The sequence below is a fragment of the Chaetura pelagica genome, unplaced genomic scaffold (genome assembly GCF_000747805.2).
Source record: "Chaetura pelagica isolate M959 unplaced genomic scaffold, ChaPel_1.0 scaffold226, whole genome shotgun sequence".
Taxonomy (NCBI): Eukaryota; Metazoa; Chordata; class Aves; order Apodiformes; family Apodidae; genus Chaetura; species Chaetura pelagica.
In genome coordinates this window covers 233,767-255,814 of record NW_009953495.1, presented here as the reverse complement: position 1 = coordinate 255,814, position 22,048 = coordinate 233,767, and the positions used below count along the sequence as shown (strand labels likewise).

General features: G+C 37.4%; 1 protein-coding gene across 1 annotated transcript; it reads left to right on the top strand.

Annotated features, from left to right (window-relative positions):
• The first annotated feature begins 1,693 nt into the window (after positions 1-1,693).
• SUCLA2 (succinate-CoA ligase, ADP-forming, beta subunit) lies at positions 1,694-21,993 on the top strand. Its single transcript, XM_009999064.1, has 10 exons — positions 1,694-1,871; positions 11,212-11,311; positions 11,508-11,670; positions 14,450-14,578; positions 15,026-15,164; positions 16,471-16,632; positions 16,714-16,856; positions 19,347-19,467; positions 19,790-19,878; positions 21,176-21,993. Exons 1-10 carry the CDS (start codon positions 1,781-1,783, stop codon positions 21,248-21,250), a joined length of 1,212 nt encoding a protein of 403 aa, XP_009997366.1. The 5' UTR covers positions 1,694-1,780; the 3' UTR covers positions 21,251-21,993.
• Positions 21,994-22,048: the final 55 nt, after the last annotated feature.

Sequence of the window (22,048 nt, the reverse complement as noted above, 5' to 3'; positions counted from 1 at the left end):
CCCTGGGCCCCGCAGCCGCTGTGCTTGTTTGCAGCAGCTCTTCCTGGCGTGGTTCCCTTTCCCTTCCTTCCCAGACCTTTCTTGGGAGTCCCGGCGTTCTCGCTTCCGCCGTCCCCTCACCCGTACGCGGGGCTCGGGCGGTGCCACTTGACTCCTCTTCCAGCTCGCAGCTCCCTGCTCTTGGTTCTTGTTACCTGTGAATGGGTTTCGGGGGTTGTTTGTGGTTTGTGGCTGCAGAGCCCCCGGGAAGCAGCGCAAACAAACCACCTCTGGCGTCCGAAGCGCGTAACTCTCTCTCCCTGCCACTTTCTTCTCCCTCCTCATACGGAGGAAGGTCGCGTTGTGTTCCCCTCTCCTGTTACACGCAGCCTCCCAGGCCTGCCGGGCGCCAGAAACAGCAGCGACAGCGCTCAGCACCTCTCTCCTGGGTTTCATGCCAAGGAAGGGGCCTCCCCTTTGCAGAAGGAATCCTTGGGAGCTTAAATAGGCCCCGACGATTCGCTGACGTGAATGTCATAGTAAAGCTCTTGAGTTTTTCATTTAAAATGAAGCAAAACTCAGTCTGTTATAAACTTATTAATGCAGATTGGTTTTTGTGCCAGTCGTGCATACTTAAAAAGTAAAATTAAATGCTAGAATTTTGCTTGTATCTAAGCTGGTTTTGTAGTCTTTTGAATCTTTCAGAGCTATTCTCTTTTCATGGATTCGCAGAATTCAGCAGGTTTGCTGTTTTGTGTGTGTATAAAATTAAGGTTTTATTCCTCTATAGTGAAATACGAAAAATGCAGCAGACATTTTTTTTAAAATGCTGATAATTTTCTTGTTATAAAATGCAGTTACTTTACAAGGTACCCTTTGGAAATCTCTGTAATCTTAAAGGTCATTGCTAGCTGTTATTTTTCAAAAGGCATTGCTCATGTAGTACTGCTTCTGCTGTTTTATAATCAAATTCACTTTCTCCCTGAATTACTATACACAAAATATCTATTGAAAATTCTTGGTGCAGATGAAATTAAAACTCATTTCACACTGCAGCTTCCTGGATTGGATATTAGGCATGTTACATTTTACTTAACATTTGAAATATTATATTGCATCTTTGGCAACCTTCTGCTTCGGTGTAGATATTTGAAATAGGTCATAGCTAGATTTTTATGGTTTACCTCATAGTCATATGAGGGCTGAGTAGTCTGTTCTGTAGCAAATTAAATTCACTAGGTTCAAACCACTTAAGGTGTTGTAAATTAGTTTCTGCTGCCCCTCCTCCCCAGGGCTTAGTTCTTAGTTTGTCAAACAGAGACAATCTTCTGAACATTTGAACAAACCTATTCTGCCTGCTTTTCTCCATTCTCCTATGCTTCCAAAATTCTTCAAGGTTCTTTCCCCTACTTCCTTAAAAACGTAAATGTTAACTCAAGGATATTTTAACCCTTCTGATGCGTGTTGCTGCTAGCAATCTCCCCAGCCCTTTCCAATGCCCTGATAAAATCCCTCAAATCCAATGCCAGACCTGACATGAGTGACCAGTGTGGAAGGGTAATATAAAAGAAGTGTAAGATGAAGTGTTCAGGTGTTTGCTTCGATGCACTAAACTGTACTTGTTTAATATGTAGATGGTTTTAAAGTCTAAACAAAGAGGGTTCTTTTTGTTTCCTTTTTTTTTTTTTTTTTTTTTTTTTTCCTTCAGGTACTTGGTGGAAGTCCAGGAATACTCACTAATCATGGATTTCAGGTGCAACAACAACAACAGAGGAAGCTGTCACTACATGAATACCTGAGCATGGGACTCTTGAAGGAGGCTGGCATTTCTGTTCCACATGGACTGGTAGCCAGGACACCAGACGAAGCTTACAAAATAGCAAAAGAAATAGGTATAATATTAAAGAGAACATATACAATATAGGCATGGGATTGATACAAGGTGTAACTACTTTTTCTGTCTTTCCTGGTAAGACATTTCTTGGAGTTCTGAATGTACCTTCTCTTTAAGAGAGCCTTTTCTGTGAAGCAACTTTCTTGCAAATTTGAGTCGGCCTTGGAGCTGCCATTTTCTTAATTTGATGTTTACTAGTGCTTGAAGTTGCTCAGTGCACGAACACAGTGAAATCAGTTAAGTGACCTAGTTTTAAAGACACCCTCAGTTGTGTATTGGGACTTGTTTATAAAGCTATGTTATGGTGTATTGTAGTTACATACTACATTTCTGGCTTGTCAACAAAAAGGTGTCCAGTCTCCTTTGCCTTGTGCTTCAATACTTTATTTAAAAAGTTGAGCTTTAATTTTGGACTTGACTCTGCCTACTCATTTTCCACTTTACTGTGTGTCTTAGTAAATTTTTTAAAATGTGGGTATAATATGGAAGTCAGCTTCTGTTGCTTTGAGGTTTTAACACTTATTTTTTTTTTTTAGTTTAAAGCTTTCCCTCTCCCCGAAAAATAGTACCCTTGTCTCACAGCTTTGATGAAGGACATTGCTTGTATTCCGCTCTCGTATGCAAATGCTTAAATCTCTCTTCACCTCCAAATGGATACCTTTGCAGTCATTCCTGGGGTTATAGGTTTTGTTAATTTGTTTCAGTTTCCAGTGTAGACTTAATGTAATAACTGAGATCTGGAAAAGAAGATAATTTTATTCTAGAGTGTTATGCTGCTTTGTAATGTAGGAAGGAATTGAAAGGCTACTTTTCTTTCTAATGTCGCAGAAATTCACGTATTGTCTGCCTGCTGCCTTTGTCTTGTTCTCCTTAGAGAGTAAATTATACAAAATAAGAAATTAATTAGAATGAAAGAGGTGTTAAAATATTTCTGTTCTGAGAATGACTTAAAATTCAGACAGTCACCTTCTGTTAAGGGTGAGCTTGTATGATCCAAACTTCACAAATGGGACATACTCCTTTGCTTACATTAATGTCTGCACAAACTTCCTGCTAGTGGCAAATAAGACAGCCTTTGCCTGTGGTTCCTTAATAGACAGCAGGGAAACTTGTAGGTCAGGTTTCCTTTGTTTTGTTCCTTCTTCAGCGAAGAGTCCTCTGGCAAAGTAGGTATCTCTCTCACTGCTGACTTGTAGCTCTGTCTCATCCATGTGACATCATAGGTGTGCCTTTCAGCTGGAGTTTGTGACCCTGTACAATTTCTTGGAGGTCAAAAGAATAAAGTTATCAATTGTATGACTTAGCATTGTTTAGTAAGCTAGAATAAAAGAATTCAGGGCTTCTGGTTGTCAGCCATATACTTCGAGTTGGTGTGCATTTGATGCTGTGGCTTTCTTTGGTACTTGAGATGAGGATGGCTTCCCAAAAGGAGAACATACTGAAGGAGCCTGAGTTTTTGAGGCATTGCTCCAACAGTGTCCAGAACTCATTCTGAATGGTGACAGATAGTACTTTGCTCCAGTGTTTTGGATTTCTTTGTTATTATAGCCATTTCCTCATTAGTTGTCATTTACTATCTACTTTAAAAAACCCCAAAGAACACAGACAACCCCAAACAGAATTTCTAGCAGAAAGAAAAATATCTCACTTTTTTCTCCACCTGTTCATTATTTATTTTTTGTTGTGTAAGAGTTGTTATCAGTAGATAAGGGATGATCTTTCACTTTTTTTGTGTTAAACTGGTTTTCCAAATGTTTGTCTAAACTGTTACAAAGATAGTTGATATCACTGCTTGCTCTGCCTCCGTAGTGCTGATCCACTTGCTCCTGATAACCTTTAGTCAGAAACTTGCTCTCTGTAAACTGGAGTTTGGCATTGGATTTGTTTCCTTTTGCAGATACCTAACACCAGTTAGAAAAATGGTAACTTTATCCTAGTGTATAACAAATACTATCAGAGGTGATCATAGTGTAGCTGTGACTTCAGGCAAATCAGTGTAACCCTGTTTTATGAAGCCAAAGCCTAACCATACCAAAGATTGTTGTCACTGCAAGGTATCTAGCTTATGGTAGAATCAAGATGAGGGGTGTGAATGTTGCAGTTCATCTTAAAGCATAATTAGAAGATTGCACTAAATATTCTTTAAATAACAAAAATAATGACATTTTCCAGAATTTAATTCTAAGTTATGCTTATCCTGAGGTCTGAAGTTAGATTAAATAGCCTGGAAGCTGGAAAGGTTGCTCTCTCTCTGCTCCCCCAATCTTTCTTGTACTTAATATTTTTTCTGCTAAAGACTAAGTATCCTAAAGAGAGCAAACTTTTTACGTATCATAGAATCCAGGGGCTGGAAGGGACCTCAAAAGATCATCTAGTCCAACCCCCCTGCCAGAGCAGGGTCACCTAGAGTACATCACACAGGAACGCATCCAGGTGGGTTTTGAATGTCTCCAGTGAAGGAGACTCTACAACCTCCCTAGGCAGCCTGTTCCAGTGCTCTGTCACTCTCACAGTAAAAAAATTTTTTTGGATATTCACCTTGAACCTCCTATGCTCCAATTTACACCCATTACCCCTTGTCCTATCACTGGTCATCACTGAGAAAAGCCTAACTCCATCCACTGCTTCTTTTTTACCTCACAACTCTATCAAAATAGTGAACAGGAAGTGAATCACAGAATCACAGAATCCTAGGGGTTGGAAGGGACCTTGAAAGATCATCTAGTCCAGCCCCCCCTGCCAGAGCAGGGTCACCCAGCGCACATCGCACAGGAACATGTCCAGGCGGGTTTTGAATGTCTTCAGAGAAGGAGACTCCACAACCTCTCTGGGCAGCCTGTTCCAGGGCTCTGTCACTCTCACAGTAAAGAAGTTTTTTCTGGTATTCACATGGAACCTCCTATGCTCCAGTTTGCACCCATTGCCCCTTGTCCTATCACTGGACATCACTGAAAAAAGCCTGGCTCTGTCCTCCTGACACTCACCCCTTACATATTTGTAAACATTAATGAGGTCACCCCTCAGTCTCCTTTTCTCCAAGCTCAAGAGACCCAGCTCCCTCGGCCTTTCCTCATAAGGGAGATGTTCCACACCCTTAATCATCTTAATCATCTTTAATCATCTTTGTAGCTCTACGTATACATGAAGTGATTTTGAAATGTATATGAAGTAAAATACAGTGTTTGAGCTTGCATTTTTTTTCTTCCCTATAACACTTCCCCAGTATTTTTAAAGGAAACTGGGGTGCAATTAGATGCTGTGAGCAGCTTTTGAGCAATGATGACGAATCACTTATGGTTTGAGTCAACTCTGTTTTCTGTTTTAGCTGGATTCTGCAAATAATTATTTTTTTGCTTCTATTTAAAACAAATAATCTGTTGTGTCGTGGGAAGCTTGGCCATTGTAATTATTACAACATTAATTTGCATATACCTTTTTGTTTTCATATTTGTCTGGCTGTTGAGAGTCGTAATTTGAATATGTTACTTATCACAAACATCTTTTCCCTGTAAAGAGCCTTCCATTTAATTTTAAGTAAATAATTGTCACATATTGGTCCATTAAACTATTTTTCTTTCAAAATAATACTACTGAGAAATTCAGTCCCTGGGTGTAGGTTTGGACCTCTGCTCACTTAATGTTCCTCCAGTAGTTCCCTGTCTCCATTCAAGACCTCCAGATCTTATCTGTGCCACTGAAATAATGTATTCTACTCAAAGATGAGCAGACTTTATCTGATACAATCTTTAAAGACTTTATTGATTTAAAAGAGAAAAAAAAAGTTTTTTTGTGGGCTTTGCAAAAGCCTCTTCATATGTTACATGAGTGACTTGCTTACATTTTAAAAAAAAACATCTCAGTGAATTTTGTTCCTGTGTGGAAAAGAGGCTGCAATCTTAATAATTGCCTCTAAGTTTATAATTTACCCTCAGCCTGTGTGTACATTCCAGCTAGCATTGTGACCAGTGCTGATTTAGAGGCTAATAAGCATTTGTTATCAAGAACATGACTAATGAACCCAAGGAATCTTTCTTGAAGAGCAGATGTTTCATCAGTGTGATAGCAGATAGCTCAGCTGAACACATTCTTTGGAATGTATAGTATTGCTATTTGTTAAAACAGCAACTGTGAAAGTGTGTGTGCTGCTGTAACTGAAGTTTTGATGCTTCTTGACACCTTCATCTATTAACAATTGTGTGGAAGGAAGTGGCATATTGAATGCCCATAGAAAAAAACTTTTTTTCTTTTAGGTAAAGCATCTTATCTCTCAAATCATCAGGAATAGAAATAGACTTCTGCAGTGATTAATGTCTCCTGGTACTTCTGTAGGATTCTAAGGTAGTGAATACCACTGCATTATGCTCATGGCAGACTGTCAGATTTTAGTAAAATAGAGAGCTGCTCTGAATAGAAGGTGTTGAGAAACTGAGTACATAACATTTCACCTTCTCTTGAAGGAGACTAAAAGCAATAGAGTCTGCTTCTACTTTTGCCCTTGTAATTTAAGACATGTAGTCCACCTTATCAGGAATGATCTTTTTTGGTATGCTTTCTACAGAATGACTCAAGTAATTGGCTTGGCTGTATTCCTGCAGACAGTCTGTGATTAATAGTTGTTTCTTTTCAGACTTTTAAAGTTCTTTTCAATGTTGTGTTGTTTTGGGGTTTTTTGTTGTTTGTTTGCTTTGGTTTTTGCCTACTGCTTACACATACAACCTGCATATTTTTTTTTAAATAGTAATGTGTAAACTTGGGTAGATTTATAAATAGTTTTGTTGATCTCAGGCTTGATTTAGTCAGAAACCAAATCTTGGTACAGCATGTGCAATTTTCTTAGGTGAAGTGCTAGCTTTTTCTTTATTAGTTCTTCAAAAGAATAGTTATTCAATGCACAGTGGCACAAAAGCTGAGGTGAGTTTCTCTGCAGTGTATAGCACACCTTCCTTGGTAGTCTGTGGTTAAGTTTTCTTCTTTGTTCTGTGTCACACTGAAAGCTCACATCTAGTTTTTTGTTCCTTTTACTTTTGGCGTTGAGGGTTTTTTTTGTCTTTGTCAGTTTTTCCTGTTTGTGAATTATGTGCTTGACTGTTTTAGCTGATGCTTTCTATGTTATCTGTAACATCAGAAGCTCCAGAGCTTTTATTCAAATGCAGTAGGACATGGGATGATCTACGGTGACAAATTTGTCCAGAAAACCCTCATGTGTTAAAAAAACTGTAGTGTTTGGTGCTAAATAGATTTTTTGAATTATGTTCCGGTTTACCTGGGCAAAATCTCTAGATAACCAGCAATAGTAGTCTGGAAACCAAATATTTACTTGAATTCTGGCAGACACTACGTTTTTGCCACCCAGAGCTTACATTTTGCTTCAGCTTTTGCTTTCGTCTGTAGCACTTCACACCTTCAAAGTCCTAATAGCAAAGCCTGCTGTTGGTAATAATTCACTATAAGTGAATTCATTCACTAAGTTCAAATAACTTGTCTAGCTAGCAGATTCAAATTTTGATGGCTGTATTTCAACTGTTTAACTTCAGCTATTGCCAAAACCAAACCTGTTGAGTGAGTTGATGAAAAACTTGATGCAGTTGATTAATGTCAGGAGGTGTTTGTGTAGAAAATACTTTGTAATAGGCATGAAACGCCTTGTTTGTTCTCTTCACTGGTATGGGCCTATCAGTGAAAGTATGAAGATTCCTGGCATGTAATTATTTAAGATGTCATGCTTCTGATTTGCATGCAATGATTCTTGCAACACTCAAAAGTTTCAAATGCTGAAAAAATGTAATTTTGAAGTTAAATTGTAAATAACCGTACTTACTAACAAAATACAGGCATTATACTCAGAAGAGATTCTCTGCCTGTGCTAGAGTTGGCATAATCTATGTGTTGAAATGTCTTTTGATAATACATTGTTAGTTACAAGCCCATCTTTTCCCTCACTAGTTTCAGTAAATACAATAATGTTGTTTAAACTTAGAGTTTGCAACAAGAAAAAAAAATGGTTTGCATTATAAATTAAGATATATACTTAGTAGAACTACTAAGTAGAGTTAGTGAGGCAAAGGTTATGTCTCTCTCCTCGGATAAGTTTGCGGTTGAATGGTAGTTGAGAATTTCATTGGCACTTGTGTTATTAACCTGTCATTGCCTTTTACTCTTGTCTGTTTTGTCAGAGTGTATTAGGCTTGCATAGTTATAAGGGAAGTGTTTATCAGAGGAGAGCAGTGCAGCTGCTCCAGTCAGTATTGGGCAGAGAAGTGGCAATTAAAATGATTAGGCAAAAGTCAGAATGGAAACTGGTAAAGCAGAGCATTTTATTGAAGGTTGATTATCCTAATGATTAGATTTTATACTTGCACAGAACACTTCAGAAACTTCAAATGCACAATGGAACAACAAGCCTTCTCACCTCTTAATAAGCTTGTAACAACAAGATAGTTTACATGGATCAATGGATGTGTGCAAGGAAAAGAGACCCTTCTCTTAGTTTGAAAGCTTAGGTTCTGGATTCAGAAATTCCAGTCAATAAATATCAGTACTGCTGGAAATAAATAAATATCAGTACTGCTGTCTTACTGTATCTGGCTGTATTACTCTTTCATTGTCTAGTTAATAAACCCTATCGAAGATGAAACCTGTAGTGTCAGTACTTTACTGCTCTGTTGTTCTGAACAGATAGACACTCACGCAGTGCTCTGTTGATTTCAGGCACCCATTCTCATTCTACTCTTAATTTTCTAAACATTTCCTGATTCTTCTCAGGGTGTTTTATTTACCAGTGCTTTTAATTCTAACTGCCATTAATATGGAATTGCAGCTCTTAAAATGTGATGGTTCTCAGCTTTCTGCGTTGGCATTTAGCTTCTCTGAGCCGTTAGCTGTACTAAAAGGTCTGTAGTGCCCAGCATTTAGGCCTTAGATCTTGTTACTGCTGCTAAATCGGATGTCCTGCTTTCTGTCCCGTTCACTTCAGTGTCCCTGTGCATGTCCTTGTCACATGGTGGACAGGCTTGCTAAAGTGCTGCCAGCTGGATTAGTTTTTGCCTTCAATGGAATTACTTTTCTGATATGCTTCAAAGCATGATCACACAAATGCTTATGCTGGCACAAGAAAGGAAATGAATGAATAGCTGTGGACAGGAGGCAGGGTAGGACTGCTGCTGTGGTGTAGTGTTGGTGATGTAAACTATCCTAACTTTCTGTGTGGATACCTGATCCAGGCAGAAACTGCTAGCAGTTTTTCAGAGCATTGTAGCAAACCAGAAGGGCACAGCTGTTGATAGAGAGTAGAAAACTGTTAGCTGCTGGTTTTCAAATTTTTCTTGGGTTACTGTGTATCAGCAGTTCTTTGCTGTGTCAGATTGTGTGAGTGCTGCAGCTGTGGCACTGCAGATGAGGTGTGTGAGCAGACATTTCTGTCCTCTAGTTTCAGGGTCACTTTAAATAGGAGCCATAGGAAAAGATGTTTATCAAACAATAAACTTTCTGCATGGCTTAAGTTAAAGTTTTCTTGCGTCATGTTATCTTAAATTTTGTTTCAGGTACGTCTCTGCACCTTAATTGCTTGTACACATTGCTGGTCAAATAATCATTGAAGTGTTACGTGTTTATGCAGTCAAGCAACTGGTTTACTTGCAGTGCTGTAGGAGAAAAAATGACAAATAATGAATATGCTTAAGTAATGCCACAATTGTGGTATAAAGGGTAGTCCAATGACAAATTTGTTATGGCCAAAACTGACTGCAAAACGTTTAAAGTTGTTTCGCACACCTTATTTTTCTTAGTCTTTATATGTTGCCAAAGTGTCGTAATGAATAATCATTAAATTCTTAAGAAATATTCAGTGGGATCAGCGCAGTGGTGTGTCTATCCCAATACTCTGCCTCTCATGATGGCAAAAGAGCATGCTATTTAGTGATATTGTTAGCCTGGCTGTTTTATGCAGTCCCTACCACTCATTTCCCCCCAGCATTCATAATTGTTGTTTTAGAAATATCAGAGGGGACATCTCTGCCCTGTTTCTTTTGATCTCCTATTCTTCCTTCATGTCTTCTGGCAGGCTTCACCATCTTCAGTGTAAAGAAGTGTCTTTTTTTTCTGGCACCTTTTTAAAACTGACTTCCTTTAGCTGGTGGCTTTTGGTTTTGACTGGTGTAGAGAGTATGATGTGTTTGTAGTTGTCTCTTGCTCTGTCCCTCAACAGATATGGCTAAGGACCATAATCATCTTCCTGCTTGGTTTTCCTTTGATAGATTTAAAGAAGTGCCAACCTCTTTTAGCATCTTCATGTAAGGGAAGCTCTTTATTTTAGTAACCATCCTAGTAACCAGTCTTTCACATTAAAAATTACTCTTATAATTATGCCCAGAGGTAAACTTAATGTTCTAGCTGAGAGGTTTAGTTGGCATCTGGTTCTGACTTGTTCAAACTCTGCTTTTTATTGCTAGGAGGAATAATTGCTACAAAGAAGGTGTCTGTGGGCGAACTTAGTAGCTTTCCTAAACACTTTTATGTAGATGCAATTTTTACCTTGTGAACTTAATGTAGGAGATGAAAAACATGGTGGAGAAATAGGACTTTCCCTTCTGAACTTTGTAGTGGATTAAAGCTCTTAGTCTTGATTGCTAAGTATGTCCATTCTGAATCTTCGTTGGATATAAAGATTCTGTAGAAAGCTCAAAATAATAAAATAATACTGTGAATATTTTAAATCCATAATATTTGAGTCAGAAAAATATTTTGGAAAAAAATTTTAAAACAGTTAAAGGAAACTAAAGGGCTTACCCTGCCTACTCTGGGATCAATGGTGGATTTGCTCAGGCCTCTGGCTTCTGCAAAGCACTTGAGTTTGTGCATCAGTGCTCTGCTGAATGGAAGCCATAGTGGACCTGCACATTGACTTGGGTAAGTGCAGTAGATACTTATAATTGCTGAGAAGATAGTGGTTACAGATACAGGATGTTTGTACTTGACTGAGGAAAATCTTGGATTATGGTGTGTCAGATACTCTGTTTCGTGTTGTTAATAGTCTGTGAGATACTAACCTCAGCATAATTTGTGATTCAAACACCTGCTAAAGATGTACCAACACTTCTGGATACTAACACACCAAGGTTCATTCACAGAAGAGCCTAGAGGTGCAATTTGTGGATGGTTTGAGTGTTTTGGAATAACCTCAGTGAGTTACAATATAGTTTTTGATTCACATATTTGTGTTTTGAATCTAGGGGTTGGGGGTGGTGAAGAAGTGGGGATAAATAACAGCCTTTATAAATTTCTTTGGGGCAATTTGTTTTAGTTGTCACAGATGACAAATTTTGGGTTTTCTTTCATTCTAGGTTCAAAGGACCTTGTGGTAAAAGCACAGGTTTTAGCTGGTGGTAGAGGAAAAGGAACATTTGAAGGTGGCCTCAAGGGAGGAGTGAAAATAGTTTTTTCGTAAGTTCTTTCTAAATTGTCTGACCAAGTGGAAAAGCTACAAAGTTTCACATTATGAATCAAACCTGTTGATCAGTTTAAAATCAGTATTTTAATTATAACCTTAAAATAGCAAAAAATAGATAATTTTTTTTTTAATGCTACTTCTGTTTTTCCAGCAGTTTCTTTGTCACATTCTGAGCTTCTTTTATTCTAGTCCAGAAGAAGCAAAAGATATCTCCTCCAAAATGATTGGAAAGAAGTTGTTTACCAAGCAGACAGGAGAAAAGGGCAGGATATGCAATCAAGTATTTATCTGTGAGCGCAGATATCCCAGGAGAGAATACTATTTTGCAATAACAATGGAAAGGTCGTTTCAAGTGAGTAATATTAGAAATAATAAGTAAAAAAAGTAAACTAATTAACTTGTTATAGCTGAATTATTAAAAAAAAACCCTCAGTACTGTTTACTGTGGTAATCACTTGGTTTTGAAAGTCAGGAATATATATAAGCTAAAATCTATTTCCCAGTATCTCTGACTATATGATTGCCTTAGTGTTTAAATGTCTTAAAAATGTAATGCTACAATTTAAATTTAAGGAATAAGAAATTAATATCAGTAGCCCAGCTGAAGTTCAGAGTCATATGGCTGAAGGGGAGATGGGTAGAATGGGGGGCTTATTTTAATTTTGGTTTTAGTTTGTGCTTTATCTACCAGGTATTCATACTGGAGTTTTGTTTAAAAATACAGCTCTGTATGTACAGGTACACACCAATTAAAGAGTGTTAGGAACAAGATAAGTAGAAGTGTTTTGGAAGAGCCCTTGGTTTTGGATTAATCAAACATCCTTTTTCCCAATCTATGGAGGTTCCTAGAGGTGCATAGGTGAGTCCCTCAATGTTAAGAGCACTGGCAGCTTCCTTATGCTAATACTTGTTCAGGAGCTGCTAAGAAGATTTGGACCTACAGGTCTGTCTTCAGAGCTTTCAGGAAGATGAAAACCGTAGTCTGTCCTGCTTGTGTGTTCTATATGAGTGGATTTGTAGTTTTTTAGGCTAGAATTCAAACCCAGTTCTTGAAATGTGTTGATGTATTTTCTGACATTATGGAGCATCGAGTATGAATTGCTAAATAACTTCAGCAAAGCCATGGTAAAGCAGATCTTGGAACTTTATTTTCTGAAGCTCAATAAAAATTGAGGCTGGTCTATCTGGATACTTAAGAGTTTGCAGAGGCACTACTCTTGGTAATTCGAGGAGTATCTTTGGCATGAGTATGAAATAATTTTCTGTGGAGAAATGAGGAAACTAGTCTTATTCTTTTGTTGTTTTTTTTTTTTTTTTTACTGCAAAGCAAGGAGTTAAATATTGTTTGTGTTCCTTCCTCTTTCTCTGTAGTGTTCTTTCTGATAGGAAAGTATCAGTTCTGTTGGCTTTTAGTACAGTTATGTGACTCAGGCACCTACATTCTTTTATACTCTATAATAAAGCTGTGAAGATCCAAATATTACTGTACACACCCTAGATTTACCACAAGGTGGCATGAAAAGACTGTAAATGTCTGGATTTTATAGTCTTAAAATTGTGTACTATTCAAGCAAGCATCCTCATGGAAATAAAATGTACTGTAACTGATTTAAGGAAATTAGATAAAAAAGGAAACATTTATCTAACTTGTTCTTTCTCTTGTATAAAAAGATAAATCTTATTAGTGTATATTGAGCATAACTGTGTGGATTATTGTCTTCATGGGGATGTGCTTTGTTTTTACTGCTGACTTTGTAAGTCATGCTTTTAGAGGTGATTGTAATTGCTGTAGTTTTTCTAGGATCCTTATGATGAGGAAATGCCTTTCAAAAGAAGGAAGTGTGAAGGTGGAATAGCTCTCAGTGTGTATTTCTGATGTTATTGCAAACCTCTTCCTTTAGGGAGGGAAAAATGTTTGTAAAATATTTGAAAGTGGAACTTGATGTCTTGGGTGTTATTTGCTAACAGGGGCAGGACTTCATATGTTTTAAGCAAAACTGTTCACTTTGGCCAATTCTAAGGAACAATGAGTTATTTTTATAATGCGTTTGTAACTTCTTGACTCTGTTCAAGATACAGATATCCAGAAATGTTCATTGTGTTGAACCTTGCTATTAGGTGTAGGATAATTCACCATCTGTATTTTTGTTCAGAAGGATAGTGATGGGAGGAGAGTGCTGTGGTTATTGTTCTCTGAACCAGTGTCACATTTTCTGTAGTTAATTGTCAACACTTAGAAGACTGTTAAATTTTTTAAGACCTGTGCTGATACAAAATCCTGCCTTAGTACACCAGCTGTCAGAATCCATGCAGGGGTGGTGATAAGGGAAGGTAGGTTGAGATTGTAAAAGTGAGTATGTCTTTACTGTAAACTGGAAGACTGTTCCCATGTGGAGAGATTTTTAGCTTCTGTGGTAGTGAGTCCTGGATGCTTTTGTTGATGTTTAGTTCTCTTTTTTTATTTAAAAAAAAATCTCTGCTGCAAGTGTTACAAATTCTGGTTTCTTAATTTCTTTTATTACTGAGTAACTGAGGGCTGTTTTGTCAGAACTCTGTGACTTATTTTCAGTGATGGCTCTAGTTGTTGAGCTTTCTGATTCTACTCAACAGGAATAGTTCGCAGTCATGTGTCACTAAGCTCTGCAGACCTAGATTGGTCCTTGGAGTTGGTGGAGTGAATAAATGGCTAGCATTCAACATGTGCTTGTGTAGGGGTGACTGGAGAAGAGGGAGGTGAGACGGCTGTTCTTTTTCTGGTGACAACGTAGATCATAAAATGCATATGATTACCTAATTGAAGCTTTCAAAATTTAGAGCTGGTACGTCCTAAGTGCTCTCTTGCATATATATATACATTGTATGTATAAAAAGGAAAGTTTTCCTTGCTAAAAGAAATTCAACCCAACATACACCTTAACATTTGGAAAGTATTGTTAAAAGCTTTGATATAGATTTTTTTAATAGATAGTAACATTTTCCTCAGGAAGAGCATGCAAGTAAAATGCCCCCCCCCCCCCGAATATTCCAACTAACAACAAGGTTTTATTGCTGTGAGGTATCTTATGAAAAGAACTAAGTTTCAATTGTGTGGTATAAAATTACTTATGCTTTGTTTTTTCCCTTTTTTCTAGGGTCCTGTGCTGATAGGCAGTTCTCAGGGTGGTGTTAATATTGAAGATGTTGCTGCAGAGAATCCGGATGCGATAATTAAGGAACCCATTGATATAGTTGAAGGCATAAAAAAGGAGCAAGCTGTTAGGGTAATTGCTAATGTGGAAAAAGTACACATTAGTGAGGATGGGAGGGTGGCTTCTGAATTTTATAAACTGTGCATGCATTCAACCTGCTGAGTTGTCTTGCACCCTTTTGACATTTTGAAACAGGTTTTAACTAGATATTTAAGTACTTTCAGGGGATTGTCAAATCAATCCAACTCTGCGTGGCCATGCTTTATGTAGCTTTTATATAGCTTTGTAAAAGCATAAGATGATAACTGTATACTAGTTCTTTTTTAGGATAGGTGCCATGTTGTGTGTTGAAAACAATCTTTTTCAAACCCAAACCAGTTTTTTTTCACCAAAACTGGAGAAGTTCTAAATCTAGACATTCATTTGACATTGAAATATTGGCTATACTGGAACATTACTAATTTGTAACTAAATCAAACCTTGAATATAGTTAACTGATAACCCATCTTTTACTTCTAGCTTGCCCAAAAAATGGGATTTCCTTCGAATCTGGTGGATGAAGCAGCTGAAAATATGATCAAATTATATAATCTCTTTCTGAAGTATGATGCTACCATGATAGAAATAAATCCTATGGTGGAAGATGCATCAGGAGTTGGTAATGTTTTTTTCTTCATGTAACAGCTTGACATTTTTGTAAATCAAAGTTAATTGCTTTGCATTGCTAAAAGTTCAGCTTGATACAGCGAGGGGACTTAGCATTAACATGGTATATTGAAAAATGAATGTAATGAAGCATATACATTTGAGAATCTAAGTGTAGTAAATACCTGCTCTTAATTGCTACATAGGATCTTAAATTTAAATAGCTTCAATTTTGTATTTATTTAAAAAGAACACATCTTCCACTCTTGAGTTTTTGGCTACCCAGTGTAAGGCATTTCTGGGAACGGTCTTCTCAAAAACGATGAATTGAAACTCGAGCCATGTCGTGTATTCAAAGGTGGTACTGAAAAGGTAACCAGAATAGTAGCACCTTCCGAAAATCCCTGAAGTTTACTACTCGGGTATCAGAATGCCTGATGGAATTTGATGTTTGATGTATTAAAAGACTGTGGGTGTATAAGTGATATCTTGATGTTTGTCAGGTTTTTAGCATATCCAGTTGCAGAATAGTTATTATTCAATCACAGCCCATTCTGCTCTCACCAAAAAATAAATCTGTGGAGCATATTTGTACTTGAACTCAGGTATGACAGTTTTAAAATTCAAGCACAAATGTACCTCCTTCATCAAAGCTTACTCTTCTGTTACTGTTTTTTAAAAATAATACTGCTTAAATGAACAGTATGGAGCAGTCTCTCCCATATGTTCCTCTTGTCATTTTTATGTTTTCTGTAGTGACGAGTAGACACAGAAACTGAGTTCTAATGTAAAAAATACTCTAGGTTTTCTACATAACCTGCTATACCTGCATGAAATTTACTGTTGTGTGTATTCTTCTGACACCTTTTCTTCCAACTCAAGTGTTATTTCATTGTGTTTGTGTGCTTTCATGCATGCAGACACACTATATATTTAATCTAAAAGCAGAAAACTAGAAGGGATTTAAAAAATCCAAAACAGAGACCTGTAGGTATTACTTTTATGCCAATTACTGAAGCATAATTTACCCAGATGTTGTAAGCTTCTTGGTTTTTAGAGTGTCTCAAGAAATACAGTTGTCTTTGCTTTTTATGCAGTTAAAGGGGCTTAACTTATTGTGCGGGTGAACCGGAGAGAATCTTGCATTGAGAGGCAGTACTAAGCGTGTATTTTCAGCAAAACTTTTAAGTTTGGACTGCAGGAGCTAGTTGCCAAGTTTGACTTAACAGAATTTAACATACTTACGTAGCAGTTGAAGTATTATTCTAGTGTTAAATTATGTTTGTTTTTTGTTTTTGTTGGGTTTTTTCCCCTTTCAGTGATGTGTATGGATGCAAAGATAAACTTTGACAGTAATTCAGCCTATAGGCAGAAGAAGATCTTTGATATGCAGGACTGGACGCAGGAGGATCAAAGAGACAAGGATGCTGCAAAGGCAGATCTCAACTATATAGGATTGGATGGAAGCATAGGCTGCTTGGGTATGTTCTATTCAAAGAATTTTGAATGACCTAATGAATTTATAAACCAAATTCCTAAATGTTGTCTTTATTCTCATATAGTTAATGGTGCTGGCTTAGCTATGGCCACAATGGATATAATTAAACTTCACGGCGGAACTCCAGCAAACTTTCTTGATGTTGGTGGTGGTGCTACAGTGCAGCAAGTGACAGAAGCCTTTAAGCTTATTACCTCTGATAAAAAGGTGAGGGAAAAGTTGGCATATCAAGGGCCTACATAGTGGTAACACAGGCTATGAGTTGAAAGACAATGCTTAGTGCATGTAAAAGCATGTTTTTATAAGCATAGAATTAAAAAGGGAAGAAAATGGAGATGTTAGCTTAACTTTGGTGCAAGTGAAGAAGGCCTGAAAACCTGTTGAGCTTTTTTCCCTTTTATAAAGTAGGTTTTTTGTGTACTCAGTAGCCAGTTTTGTGTCTTCCAGTTAAAGTTATGGCTGTATTTGAATCTTTTCGGAAATATTTGAGTCAGAAACTCCACAGCTGCTGTTTAAACAGAAATCACTATTGATACTGATTTCCACATTTCTTTGGGGGGCCTGATTTGCAGCTGTGTCTGTTTTGGGCATAGAGTTGTAGAGATGAATGTTAACAGTGCTGTCCACAGACAAGTTTCTAAGCTACTAGTTATATGTAATGTAAGATAAAACAACTTTGCAGTGTGCTTGGAAGGGCATGAATGTTTTATCCTATCAGAAGTTATTATTAAAATAATAAATTGATTGAAACGAGAGGAAGAGCTTTAGCATCCCAGAAGGATGAGAGGACTGAATTGATGGCCTACAAAGAGGTTCCCGGTGGGAACTTGTGGGCAGTTTAGGACTTTCTAAAATGAAAGAAAAATGTGAAAAAGAGGTTACTGAAAAAATGGGAGTGAGTTGCAGGACTTAATAATGGCATACTACTTTTGCATTTTAATTTCATGCATCATTTGCTGATATTTGGAAAAGACCATAAGCAAAGTGTGAGTGATGTTACAGATAAACTTAGACTCTTCCCCATTGGATTTTTGTTGAAGAATGCAGGGTCTGACATGCTCTTTGGGAGTGTTGCAGCATTATTTACGTTGGAAAGGACCTTTAAGATCACAGAGTCAGCTATAAATCTAGCACTGCCAAGTCCAATCATGTCCCTAAGCACCATGTCGGGACATCTTTTAAATTCCTCCCTGAGTCCCCTGTTCCAGTGTGTGACACCCCTTCTGGTGAATATTTTTTCCTTGTATGCAAGCTAAATCTCACTTGGCACAACTTGAGGCCATTTCCTCTTGTTCTATCACTTGTTACTTGGCAGAAGAGACCAACCCCCACCTGGCTACAATGTCCTTTCAGGTAGTTGTAGAGAGTGATGAGATCTCCTCTCAGCCTCCTTTTCTCCAATCTAAACTACCTCCGTTCCTTCAGTCGTACCTCGTAAGACTTGTTTTTTCTTCACATTCTTCCAACAAACTGAGGAAAAAGTGAGGGGGACAGGCACAGAGCATGCAAATTACAGATAGAAGAGGAGAAGAAACAAGGAAGAATGTGGAGGTTGTTTATTTGGAACAAGTTCTTGTAATTCCACGTCTCTGCTTGTGCAAGGACAAGAGGGTATCTGAACAGACTTCTTAATATATTTTTCCCTTTCTGCTTTCATTCAGCTGCTTACTGTTTTATCAAAAAACAATGACTGTGACTGAGATTCCTGGTGCTGGAAGTCGAACAACAATACAGCTCATGGACTGCACCTCTGGCTGACACTGAGTTCAGTTCAGGGATTGTTTAGAACATCTCTGTGGGGTGACAGTCTAAGTTGGTTCTGCCCTTTAGGTAGCAAAAGCAAGAATGGTGTTGCACAGATGACCTAGTCTAATTGCAAGATAATGAGAACTAAGCTATTGTTTATTAACCAGTTACATGTTAATTTTTTGTCTTTTTGAGTTTATCCTCTAAGGCTGTGTACCCATTTCTGGTCCTATTTTATTTCATCTTTCACCATTAACTGTAATCATTTTGACCCTCCTTTCCACTACTTGCATGGGACAAGACTTCCCGTTAGCCTCAGGCTTAGTCCTCCTGAATAAAACATTTTTTATAAAAACATATACTGTATAAACAATGTCTTGTGTATGAGTTTTGTAAGTTTTCTCTGTTCTTCAGCATGGCTTCTTCAGTATGTGGAGGTGCTACTACAGGAGGTAGTCTATCTAGAAATAGAAAGATAAACAATTGAAAAATAAAGTTATTAAATAACTTTACTTAAGTTTCATGTGTTTTATCTGCTTGAAGAAAATCAAGCAGATCTCTGATAATCATGCCTGGAATATTCTGAAGTAATGTACAGATTTGGATTTGTAGAGAAGATAGGTGTTTCTTTTCAAGCAGCTACACAGAATACACACTGTGAGTAAGAGAAATGGCTGTTGCCTGCAACTTCTGCTGGACTGAAGGACAATGTGGAAGTTTCCTGGGACAGGCATTTTTGCAATAGGGTCTTCCTGCAGTAACTGTTCTGTATACAACTTCCTAGAACTGTACTTCTGTTGCTGTTGCTCTCTAGAATGGGAATGTGTTCAGTCTTTCGCAAAGTGCTTGATTACACTCCTGGAATTTTCTTTAGGCTGAAATTCTGAGTGGTGCTTTTCTCTAATGTGCCTCTGGCCATTTTTAATGTGAACATTGTAATTGATTCTGTAGGTACTGGCTATTCTGGTAAATATTTTTGGTGGCATAATGCGATGTGATGTGATAGCACAAGGCATCGTTATGGCAGTGAAGGATTTGGACCTCAAGATACCTATTGTGGTACGGTTGCAAGGTGAGTGTACTTCAGTACATGTTAAATATATTTCTCTACATGTTGGAATATATTTCTGTCCATGTTCTTGAACTTATATATTGCTTAGCAAGTTGCCTGTAAGCTGGAGACTGTGGAAAAAGAAGGCAAACCTTGAATTTAGATGATGGGGATTGGCATGGTAATAAAAAGAGATTTCCTGCTTTTATCACTACTTATGTGTTTGTCTTCTAGATTTATTCACTAACTTACTTTTTAAACAAGCTTCCTAGAAAATAATGAGAATATTCTGGTTGTAGTTGTCTCTCGTTCAGTAAGAGTGGTATTTTATCCCTTTCTTAAGGTACACGAGTTGATGATGCCAAAGCTTTAATAACAGCTAGTGGCCTCAAAATCCTTGCGTGTGATGACTTGGATGAAGCTGCAAAAATGGTAAGATAGTGTTTGATTCTATTCTTTTCAGAACATAGTGTCTGTTGCAGAAAGTTGGAACTCAGTTCAGTCAGCTAAAGGTAGCTTAGGATAAATCACAGTGCCAGTTATTACGAGGGCCTGAAGCAGGTTAAAAATAGTTTTTTTTAAAAAAAATAAAACAGATAAATGACCAGATCAGTCACTTTCCTTGGTAGGGGAATGGGTAGGAGCTTAGCTTTATTAATTGGAAAATACTTGAATTAGGGTAGCTAAAAAATGCGATGTAACAGTTCCTTTGATAGACTGCTGTCTATCAGTGTGCATGATTAAAGCCAAACATAGTTGATCACCCTGCTGCCCCATAGGGTAATTTTTTTTGTTGTGTGTATGTGTTGTTTCCTGGGGTTGGAGCTCTACAGGCAGCTGTGGATTACTTGGAGGAAGACCTTGCTTAGCTTGACAGTACAGCCCTCTGTTTTAAGGAATAGTATTAAGTCTTGCTAGACTGATTAAACTTTGTTTAGGTCAGTGGAAATCTTCCTTAGGAGTACATATGGATCTTTAACCTATATTGCATCTAGATAATACATCTCCTAAAGCTGCTACTAAATCTGGAGTTCTCAGCTGAATCATTTAACCATGCAAATTGAGTTAGAATTAGTTTTGTCACCTTAAGTTATCCATAGAACCACTTTTTGAGAGGGTTATAATAGTTTTTATATGATGGCCATAGGTAGTTTCTTAAACAGGGTAAGATGTACCATGGTACCATGAGTGGGATAAACAAATGGATGAGGATAGAGCAGAGTAATAAGCAGAGCAGTTGAAGCAGTGATGTTAAAAGTATTTTCTTCTACCTAAATATTCAGCATATGTCTGTAAATTATTCTGGCTAACTGGTATTTTAGGTGCTTTTGAAGTTAGGTACTGCAGGCAAGAAAAACATACTACAAACATGTTGCAACAGTGAAGAAATGTTTGTGACAAAAAACTTAGAGGAAAAATAGCTTCTAGATGTATAGAATCTGTTGTGAGTGGGTACCCCAGCACCTTCCAAGAAGACAGGGTGGCACATGAATTTTAAGAGTTGTAACATTTTATGGAGATATTTGGTTGTAAACAAGAGCTAGACATTGTATAACTGTGTTTTCTAAAAGACTTGACTGATCTTTCATTTAAAAGTGATTAAGCAGTGGACTACGTAATAATCCCCACTATCTTAAGATTTTGGTGATGACATTACTGTGTTTAAAAAGATTTGTCCAGCTCACTCAAGTTAGGGTTGTTTTGAAATTCTTTGTTTTCTCTTTTACAGGTGGTGAAACTCTCTGAAATAGTAAGCTTAGCAAAACAAGCTCAGGTGGATGTTAAATTTCAGTTGCCAATTTGATCTGAGAAATGTCATGCAAGTGTCTAACATGTTCTCTACAATACTGTGTTCTGCTGGATAATACTCATTTATTTTTTTGTGTGGAGGTTTTGATTGTTTGACGGGCGTACAAACTGAAGTACCTGGTCTTTAATGTTAACATTCAGAATGGTCAGAGTTCTTGTAAAAGTGTGTATTGCTGATATTTAGTCCTTTTTAGTTGTTGTTCTCAAGCCTCCAGCTTCTGCTGCAGAATGTCACTTGCAATATTCTTCTGCGTTGTCCAAAGTAAAGCTTCTGATTGAAAAAAAATTATTCTGAAAAAACTCTGAAGTTACTTTACTTGTAAATTTGTATTAGCCATGGTTAAAAGTAAATATGACTAGATTATCTAGTTGTCCATGTGGAGAAAAGTAATAAAACGGTATTTTATATTGGAGACAGTTCTACTTAGCAGTATAATGGACATGAATAAACCAATCATTATTTATAAACAGGTGCATTTGAACTTGATCGGAAACATTTTCAGAAGTACTTCACTGAAGTGGCTGGTAACTCTTCTGGAAACCGTGTTTAATCACTACAAAATATACTGTAGCACTTAAATTTTCATTATTTCCAGTTCTTGCAAAAAAATAAAAGCATAGTGTAGTTTTATATATGAACAGGCATTTACCAGACTTCAAGGAGACAGAATGCATAGAGAATTAAAATGTCTATTGTACGTCACTAATGAAGTTGTACATTAATAAATGTCTCCCAAACTTCTACTGACTTTTTCTTTATATGCCATCATTTTGATAACTTGAATATGCTCAT

Excerpts from the sequence above, each read along its gene's own strand:
- SUCLA2 (XM_009999064.1), top strand. The coding sequence starts at position 1,781 with ATGGGACTCTTGAAGGAGGCTGGCATTTCTGTTCCACATGGACTGGTA. Across the intron at positions 15,165-16,470 it reads GGAAGATGCATCAGGAGTTG|TGATGTGTATGGATGCAAAG; the intron begins GTAATGTTTTTT and ends TTCCCCTTTCAG. Across the intron at positions 16,857-19,346 it reads TTATTACCTCTGATAAAAAG|GTACTGGCTATTCTGGTAAA; the intron begins GTGAGGGAAAAG and ends TTGATTCTGTAG.